Source organism: Crocodylus porosus, unplaced genomic scaffold, assembly GCF_001723895.1.
Source record: "Crocodylus porosus isolate Cpor-Errol unplaced genomic scaffold, CroPor_comp1, whole genome shotgun sequence".
NCBI classification, from domain to species: Eukaryota; Metazoa; Chordata; order Crocodylia; family Crocodylidae; genus Crocodylus; species Crocodylus porosus.
Window position 1 is genome coordinate 43058600 of NW_017728918.1, and position 10440 is coordinate 43069039.

At 38.4% G+C, this 10440-nt stretch overlaps 1 protein-coding gene across 5 annotated transcripts in view; it reads right to left on the minus strand.

Annotated features, from left to right (window-relative positions):
- The window catches only part of ICK (intestinal cell kinase), a 38736-nt gene that overhangs the window by 21283 nt on the left and 7013 nt on the right, over positions 1-10440 (minus strand). For 3 of the 5 annotated variants that reach the window (XM_019537515.1, XM_019537512.1, XM_019537511.1), the window contains 4 exons: positions 7588-7851; positions 4809-4863; positions 3574-3695; positions 1422-1501 (listed from right to left, as the gene is read on the minus strand). In XM_019537515.1, the coding sequence (XP_019393060.1) occupies positions 1422-1501; positions 3574-3695; positions 4809-4863; positions 7588-7688 (358 nt within the window). In that variant the 5' untranslated portion in view covers positions 7689-7851. The remainder of the gene's footprint in view (positions 1-1421; positions 1502-3573; positions 3696-4808; positions 4864-7587; positions 7852-10440) is intronic. The other 2 variants (XM_019537514.1, XM_019537513.1) reach the window with 1 other exon arrangement.

Genomic DNA, 10440 nt, shown 5'->3' on the forward strand with positions numbered 1-10440 from the left:
CATTAATGTTTTGTATGGAAAAATATGGATTTATGGAGTGTATTTTGAGCTCTAGGTACTGTGGATGTTGTTTAGATTTAGGGTCAGAAAGGCTCAGGGCAGTTAAGAACAGGTACCATGCTCTCTCTCCCTTTCCCTCTCGGGACTGCCGCAGATACAGAAACAGAACCCTGGCTTTGAGACTTCCAGTCTTATGCCTTGATCCACAACATTATCCTGTCTCTCCTGCTGTAAATTTCCAGCTCTTACTTGTGACTGTGATTTGCAACATGTTGCCAGAAATAATTACAACCCAGCCTGCAGGAGGTCAGCATAACAATAAAGCAGCTTTGTCAGAACCAATTAAATTCCAGTTCTTGTGTCTACATCATGCTGAGCAAAAATACAAAACATTCTGAAATCTTATGCTTTCTTTGCCAGAATATATTAATGAGGACTTTGATATCTGCCCATAGATGATACTAGATTAATATTATAAAAATATGTTGTATGCATCTTTTTGTGAAGGGCAGTGTTTCTTGATTGCTTTGAAAGTTGTGGCCAAGTGCCACTAACGTAACTGTAAGCAAATAAATCTGTTAGCACAGGAATGCTTTATAAAGGGACAAATCTAAGTGTACTATTTAAAGTAACTTGGGGGCTTACAATTCCATTTCTGAGGCTCCCACTAATTACTGATGGGAGCTGTTCCTGGGAAGGGTTTGCAGAACCAGTATCCAAGGTACCAAGTACAGGGAATCTGCAACACAGTGATGCAGAAAGGAAAAACACAACAAATATACAATTAAAAGAAAAAAATGAAATTGCTTGATTAAAATATTGTTTTACTTTAAAATGCCTTATTAGATCTGGCTGGTACACAAAGTCAATCCTTACTGTTATCCTAAAGGCTGCCTGGAAAATCATGCAAGCTGTTTATCACATGGACATTTTACCATCTGTGTATATATACTTGACACTTGCACTAGAGACAAACGTGAAATAAACAGAATGTTCAGGAAAAAAGTGCCAGAGCATAAACTCTGAAACCTGGGACCTGCTATTTATCTAACGAACAGGTACAACAGTTGACTGCAGTCTGAACCTTATTATACTGTCCTACTAACCTAACCTTAGTCCCCTCAGTCCTTACCTGAAAGAGCCCAATCTCTGAGGTCTCTCAAACTTGTTAAGAGAAGTTCCCATTAGTGTTAGCCATGATAGTTTGATTATGTGGAAACCTATCCACTAGGAACTGGAGAAACACCCAGCAAAGCTGGTCATTATTGCACACCAGGCAACCATCAGATAACAATTCTCTAGTAACCTTCCTAAACTTGGAATCAGCAATCTGAAAATGAACAACTCTGCCCTTTTACAAGCGCCTCTATTAATGCATTAAAACTCACATTCAAAATAGCTAGAGCTAAAATATGGCTTACCATGTTTATGGATAAATGCAAGCCCTTGCAGGATCTGATACATAATATTCCTAACCACTGATTCAGGGAAGAGTTTGTTTCTGTATGGTAAAACAGAAATTAATTGGTACGTTAATACAGCGTTTTATCTTTTATATGAATCTTCAGTAAAAACACCCACTAGAAAAATCCATTCCACAGATACAAGCTAGGCAAGAAGCTGCATAATCTACTGCAAACTTTTAATGATTCTCTTTTGTTTCAGGTGTATTCCACAGTTTTGTAGGGATTCAGAGACAGCCTGTCTCAGTTTATTGCCTTCACTGTACTTTTTCCACAGGCCTCACTTTTTCAATCTGCAAGGATCAAATATTTTGCTTAGTTTTGCCCTCTAACAGAGAAGGGCCATCTAATTGCCTTTCCCTTCTGTTTTCAGGAAGACATTTCTCTCTGTAGCTGTTGATAGTACAGGCAGATACAATTGCAATATCCTGAAAGAGGATTAGGGCAACAAGTTTAAAGCAACTCTTACTATTGAAGGAAAGAAGAGCTAGATTTATGGGCAAGGTGACAAGTACCTCTAGCACCCCCTCAAGTCATTCCAACACACAGTGACAGTGGCCTTGGGAGATCAGTGATAAGCAACACTACAAGGAGCCTAGGAGTAATGAAACCAGAGGCCTGAGCATTTTGAAACTCCCTGGGTTTGATTCCACCCTTGAACTTATCCTATCACATATTTTAAAAGTGAAGTCAGCAACTGGAGTCAAATTTTAATACTCATTTTAAGCAAATGGTAATGGAAAAATAAATGAGTTTCTTTGCTTACCCCTTCAAATGTATAAAAATTGAGCTTTAGCTGACATTCACACACATAATTAAAGCAGGTTTATGTTTAAAATGATTAATCCTTTCATTATGCCATACAATTTCTTTAAAACATTTTTTTTTTATGAGTAGAGTAGGCATGCTACTTGTAATACCACACAAAAATAAATAGTGTTGTATAATATATACTCGAGTCTGCATTTTTTGAGGTTTAGCATTTCATAAATAAGGCCTGATGGCTAGTCACATCTGCAGCTTCATGCAAGGGTTACCACAATTGGATGCAAAACCAAGCAACATTTGTGCCAGCAAAGCAGTATTTTGGTATTCAAATGTCCATTTGTAAATACATAAATGCAATTCAATGTGCATACCTCACAAATGGACAAATATGCTTGTGAAACTCCATCCTGTCAGATTCCTTATAAAAAAAACCCCATGCTTCTCATTCTATTGGGGAATTTTTTTTTAGGAATATTTCAATAATTTGAAAAACTGAACATACCCTTGCTAGAGCTCCTGAACATGAAAAACATTTGCACATATTCTTTACTTGTGACCATAATGCATATCCTAAATATTGCTAATGTTCAGGACCAACTAAAAATAGATGTTTTAGTGAGTTTAACTAATTATCCATGGCCATTTTATGCATACTCATCTTGCATGAAAATATATTTACACAAAAGCTAAATGATAATATTATGCTAAATGCCATAATATTCCCAACTGTAAGAACGACAGGACAATGGAACAAACTTTCTAGAGAAGTTGTGGAATCATAGTCATCGGAGATTTCAAGAAGACAAAGAACTGTCATCTGTCTGGGATAGTTTGGGAGCAATGAACCCCACATCTGTAGAGGGCTGGATTAAATGCCATGTATTGTCCCTTGCAACCCTATGATTTTATCAACATTTATTTATAATATCCATTTAATAAAATCAGTCAAACTAACAAGGAATGATCAATATCAGGAATTTTAGCTATGCTAGGTAAGAACCCTATTGTAGAAAAACTGCACCAGAATAAGCAAGGCCTAGCACCACTGTGATTTATACTGGGGCAGCATATATACACTGGGGGTTGGTATCAGATGTAGTTAAACTGGTGCCACACCCTCTAAAGTATATAAAGCAGAGCAAGGCTCACACTTTATCCTGTAACATACTACTTTAAGACTGCATTTGATGCCTAACAAAAGCACAGCATCTTTCAAAAGACAACACAGGCACTAAAAATAAAGAGCATGAACTCTTTTTAAGTGAATGAATACTTTTATAAGTATAAACACTTGACAGAATGTGTCACATGTTTGTATGAAGACATGACAGAATTCACATACCTTTCTTTCATTAATTGATAAAGGTTTTCCTTCATGTATTCAAATATAAAATACAGATGATCATTTTCCCTGATAACTTCTTTCAATTTCACCACATTGGCATGGTTTAATTTCTTCAAAGACTAGAAGCATAAAATACAAAAAGAATTTAAGGACAAAGAACTATCATACTATTATATATATAGTATGATAGTTCTATATGAAAAATTTCACATTGTTTGCACAGAAGACCTTGTTTAAAAAGCTGCTTAAAATTTTCCAAGTAGAAGGTAGTTTCACTGTGAAGGCCATAGTCCCCAAATTAATTACTGCATGCACGTATGTGCAAGAGCTCCATTTTGTGTGTGTGTAGTCAGGTACAACCAGCTGGAACAACATTAAGTATCTTAATAGTTGTGTTTTCCCCCCCCCCCCACCCCAGCTTCCCACCCTACTATTTATTGCACCTGTCCTAGTAAAAGTCAGGCTGGACTTCCAACTCAATTTAACTTTGCTTTCTGAAGGAAAAAACTTTTGTCTTTCCCCAACCTTCTCTAAAACTTCTCACGTTTTCAATAACCAGTAACAGCAATAGAAGTGTAGACAAGCCCGTCTGAAGCCAGATTGGAAGAAAAGTGATTTGCACTGCGCCATCGCCATTCCAGTTGACTGCACTAGTACCAGCCACATTTGGAAATCAAAGAAAAGCTGCTAGCACTGACATCCTGAGCATGCTCCAAAACTTCAATGGCACCAGGACCATACATTCAATATTGGGTCTGCAGGTCAATTGTCCACAAATAGGCATTACCTCTGTGGAAAGGTGGGTATGCACAGAGGGTACTGATGAGCAAAGGGCATGTGTACATAAACTCTAGAATACACAATGAAATACACACTTAAACCCCAGAGCTCCTGTTACAATTGTTGCAGAGCAGCCACACCAGAATTTAGACAGCTACCCTGTGCCTTGAGAAGCTACTCTTGTGCATAGTTTGCTGACTGGTGTTCACTGAATCTGGCAGCAGCATTCAAATGATTTGTTACATGAATGCAAAATAGTGTTGATGGGTTTAAGAAAAAGTTTGAGGAATAATGTGAACTACCCACATTGTGCTCTACAGCCCTTACTGTCAAGATAGAGGGCTACTCAGTGAAGGGGCCAGAAAATATTTTATGGCACCCAGACGCACCACAGAAGATTGCTTCAATCTTTTTTAAAAAGAGAAAAAAAAATCTGAAGAATTAACAGGTACCTTAACTTCTCGAAGATTCATGCATTCTTCCCAAGAATAAAATTTTCTCTTCATCCTGTGTGAGTAGAGGCAAAGGCAAGTTGTAATAGGGTCAGTGTCAGCTATAGTCTGAGCTCCATAAATCACACTACTCAGTACCTCAGATTCCCCACTTGAAAAAGGGGATATTATTTCCTTGGTTGAGGCAGTTTGTACCTACAGGTGAGGTGTGCTGTAGATGAGTTAGGTATTACTGTTCTATAAAGGGGTAGTAGTTTTCATGTGTTTCTTAATGCTAAACAGTTTTAATCTTGAACAAATAAGAAAAAACACTTTTGGTAGGCACACGCAACTAAAAGGTGGGAGAGTTTGATTTAAAAAAAATGTAAATAGCAAAACAGCTAAATCAGTTTCATAATGGCAAAGCCAATTTATTCAAATCAAAAGAAATCTCTTCAAAGAACTAGAGTGGGTCCCTACTGTTTTTTCTCCTCCATCATGATCACTTCATGGTCATCATACTTCTTTTTAGATCACAATTTTCTCATTTTTTAGCATCCAGGTTTTCTCCACAGTTTAATTTTTTACTTTGTTTATCCTTCCTCAAATGAACTGATCAAGATTTATTTGCATTTCCAGTTTCATCTCTTCTTGCAAACTAGAAAATAGCTGCTTTAACAGAGATGCACGTTTAAATAAAGATGATTAACTGGTGACTTCAAATACATAATGTTTTCTATCACCATGTTACAACTGTGTGAACGTGCTGTGTCACATACTACCTAGGTAAAATAGTTATGCTTGTTTAAATCCATTTTGACACCATAGAGAAAGGTGTCAAATAAAGCTCCCAGGGCTCTCAGAGCAGCTGGGAATTGGTGGCAGTTTAAAACCCTGCAACTCCTTAAGAACTCCCTAGTTTGGAGCCCTGTTTCAGCAATGGTGGAGCAAGCACCAGTAGCATAAGCACCTGCGATTCCCTGAGCTGAAACACTGGTTTAGGCAGCCACAGGAGTTCACAACAATGCCACTCACCCTGTCAGCAGAGGTGGGTCCTGATGTAGCTTTTGAGCAGTCCCATGGTCCTGACCTGGCCTGGGGAGGGGTAGAAAGGAGGTGTGGCACACTAAAGGAGTTTGACACCCCTGGTGTAGCTGTCTCTGGTGTTTTTACCATGGCAACTTCACTAGCATGGACAGAATCCAGTTGAGAGAATTTGTACTTGTGTGCCCAAGAGAGTTATGTATCACTTCAATAAGAAATCTGACATTTTCATTTGAAATGGTTAAAAAAAAGATTGCTTCTGTTTTCTCCAGCATTGATGGTCCTAGGTCATCAGTTCTAAGGTTCTATGATTGCTTCTTAACTCTTAATTCCTGTCAATTCCTATTGTACAATAAAATTAGGGCAAGTGCACAAAGTATCTTTTCCATTGTGCTGACCTACTGCAGAGGTCGCCTTTCGTAATGATGAGAAACTGAAACATCTGGCAAGTTTTCTGGACAATGCTCCCTCTTCCCTCCCTGCCTCAAAAACCAAGGCTCGTGCTAACTGGATTTAGATGTCATGTTACAACTGTGCTGAATAAAATAGTGAAAAACATTTCAAACGTTTTTCAGCTAACCTGTGTTACCACATGAGTAATAACAAGACAGTTGTAGTTTTTAACCATGGGAACTGATAGAGGGAAACCCTTTGATAAAATTGCACCTGCCTATCTTCCATAGGATCATAAAATTAAGTTTAACATAGGATAAAAATAAACTTTCCCCCCGCCAGGTGAATACGCAGACCTTTTTTTTTTTTTTTTTAGAAGATGGATATAGAAAGCATTGTGAAAATGGGTGTAGCTTATACAAACCTCTGTAGCCTATGCCTGTATAACAAATTAAAATATACATTTTCCCTAGTGAAGATAAAGCCTCTATTGTTTTTAATCAGAGGTACAGGTAACGTAATGAAATCTCAGCCTGTGACTATGCTTTTTTTTTTTTAAATAGAAGTGGACCTATTTTTTAAGCCACATACAATCTTACCTAGAAACAATTGATAACTGGTCCTTTTAGAAAATGTCTTTTAAAAGAATGGGAGCTCTGAAAATGAAAGTTTGTCAAATTCTGGGCTTAATTACACTATTGAAAAGTCTGGTGTCAATGTAAAATAACTTCAGTGTTAAAATCTTAATAGCTCCTTCATACTGAGCCAAATTCTCACCGTGACTGGGTCATTCTGCCATGGAAACATTATGAACATGAAGACTATTCATTTAGAATGGAACAATAAGAGCAACGTACAACATGGCATGTAACAGATGGGATCAAAAGACACACTTACCTTTTCAGAACACGAAACATTTGTGGTATGATAAAACCAAATGCACTGAGGTAAAATTTGTTTAATGGTAAATTTGACCTTCCAAGAGTTGGGTCAAATTGGTAAATTGCCACTTAACTTGAGGCACATTAAAATATCTGATTCATTCACAAGTTTATATTTTCCTGCACCTATTCGCAAGATGGAATTTGTACTGGTAGCTTTGTTTTCTACAAGCATGAATCTTTACTCATCACACCTGAGATAACTAAGATAGTAGCATGAGAAGAAGTATGTGTATTTTACAATATTGTGTAAGGGTATCTCAGTTAACTTCTTACTGCAGTAATTATATCAGGAAGGATCTAGACTGTATTGCAGTAAATTCCAAGCATACAAGTTATATATGTTCTGTACGTATGATGCATATTTGTCTGTGTGTGCCAATCTAATACTAACTTGTTCGGTAACAGTTCAAATAACTTACTTCTTGATGGCAATTAACTCTCCGGATTCAATGCTTCTCCCTAGGAGGACGGAGCCGTATGTTCCATCACCAAGCTGTTTGATAGTTGTGTATCTATTCATGATGTGGATCCTTTAGCTGCAAACTCATTTCAGTCCTTTGGACACACTTCCCCGTGGTCCTCCTCCAAGTGTAACCAGTTCTTTCTGTGGCACCATAAATACAGAGCACTCAGGACCCCATGAAAAGCTGTAAAAATCATGTTTTCAAGGCTTTGCCTTTGGTCTGGAAGCACAGAACACAGTTCATTTGAGTTGTGTATTCTTCTGAGGTCATTTGTTTGAAGTCTCTTTCTTCTTGAAGATATTCATGAACACAAACTGGGTTCTTTACTTAGTTATCTACTGATAAAGGACCAGATAGTACCTGGCTTGAAATGGGTGCGAGCAGAGGGGGGCTCTCACTCCTTAGTCCATTCCCCTCTCTTTCTACCCAAAAGCCAGCTGCAATTGCAGAGTCACCACTTCACAGCAGTCTTGCCAAGAGCTGAAATGGATGGCCATAGGTGATACTACAATAACTAAGGCTCAGTGAGTTCTTGTGGTCTGAGAAAAGAAGTTCCACACCAAAAAGACTGAACACCTCTAAAATGGTAAGGCTTCTTCTCTAGCAAAGACAACCAACCAGGAGTCTGTCTGATAAATCTCTTTCCCTAACTTCTCAAACTGTCTTTTCATGTCAAAGGCACAGCCTTATGCATATTCACAAGAGAAAAATTAGTAGACAAAGAATAAGATGCCTCAAAATAAGTAGGACCAAATTTATCCAGGGGTGGTTACGCTATGGATGCCTTTGGCTATCGAAATACTTTACATAGCCAGACTAACTGACATGACCCATTCTCCTGACACAGTGTGAATGGGAGAATCACTGAAAAGATAGAAAGAACTTATTATCTCGCCTAGTCCAAGCTCTGCCAATGGTACGTTCAATACTAAATGTTTAAATTTAGTTATAAAAGGAATAAATATAACCTACACCATGAAAACTAGTCATTGTCTTCAAATAAACTTGAACAGAACATCTGTAATATTGGCTGCATTTATGACGGTCTTCACTGCAGTTACAATCAGCTCTATGCTCTCTTACACCTTGGATAATGCATTTCGTTATTTGTGTATTGTGTGTTAATTAAGCTGAACATCAGCAGTTTTAAATTTTTGTTCCCTTTGCTGTCCTACCTGGGAAAACCAGATTACTATTACAGTGATGCAGAGAATAGCCAATCAACCTCCTGTGTTTCCTCATTTAGCAATAACAGCCCATATTGTCCAACTTTGTCATGGTCATCAACAAGGATCCAGGTTCTCTCTGATTTAAAAAAAAAAAAAAAAAATCTCCAAATTTCAGATTTAAAAAAAAGTAACCCCAAATCCACATTTTTCTATGATTAAAATGAAACACCACTAATATACATCTATATATTAGTTGTTCAGCAACTGTCAACTGAAAAGCTGTCAAGATAATTTATCAGACCCTCCCACACAAAATATCTGCCCTTTCAGATAAAAACTGAAAATATTCATTATATTCCACTCACATAGTTTATGGGTTATACTAAAGGAGTGGGATAATCAAAAATCTATATATTAGTGGTGTTTCATTTTAACCACGGGAAAATGTGGATTTGGGGTTACTTTTCTTAATCTGAAACTTCGGGATTTTTTTAAAATCAGATAAAACCCGGATCCCTGTTCATCAGTAAATAGGCCCACTGATGTTGATGCCAACATAACCATTAAGCATGTTACTTATAACAAATGATAAAGGTGTTAGACAAACAGTTCCCTTTTTCAGTAATGAAGCACTGCCTGAAACAGATGCTTCTGCATCCCTACCTGATCCACTAAGGCTGATGCACTTTGGTGGGAAAAATACTAGGAAGTCTGTGATATGCTAAGGCTATTTTTGTCAGTTTATGGAAGAGAGAGAAACTATCACCAGCTATAAGACAAGACTTGTACTCTCTCATTCAGCAGAATTCACCTCATAACCACATTTTGCTGAACAACTGTACAACAGGCTCCCCTACAAAAAAGTTTACCCTTGAAAACTGAAGTAAAATACAAGCAATATGGACAATTTTCACAGCATAAAAATGGTTCCAGTAGGTATGAGTTGCCCATTTATCTCATTCACTGCTAAAGGAAATGTGAAAATACCAATTTAAATGCCAACTCACCTTTCGTTCAAGTAAAGATTAGCCAATATGAATCGTATCATAGAATCATAGAAGTAGGGTCGGAAGGGACCTTGTAGATCTTCAAGCCCGACCCCCCGCCTGGGCGGAAGAAAAGACTGGACTCAAATGAGTCCAGCCAGGTAGTCATCAAGCCTTTTCTTAAAGAGCCCCAGGGTAGGAGCCAGCACCACTTCCCTCGGAACTTGGTTCCAGCTCCTAGCCACCCTAACTGTGAAGTAGTTCTTGCGGACGTCTAATCTAAATCTGCTCTCTAATAACTTGTGCCCATTGTTCCTTGTCATGCCAGGGGGCACTAGGGGAAACAGCGTCTCCCCTAAACCCTTCTGGTCCCCCCCCCAGTGAGTTTATAGACAGTCACCAGGTTCCCCCTCAGCCTTCTCTTGCGAAGGCTGAACAGGTTTAGTTCCTGCAGTCTTTCAATGTAGGGTCTGCCCTGTAGTCCCCAGATCATGCGTGCGGCCCTCCTCTGGACCCTTTCAATGTTGTCTACATCCCTCCTGAAATGGGGCGCACAGAACTGGATGCAGTACTCCAGCTGTGGCCTGACCAGCGTTGCATAGAGGGGGAGGATCACCTCCCTGGCTCTACTTGAGATGCACCTGTGGATGCAC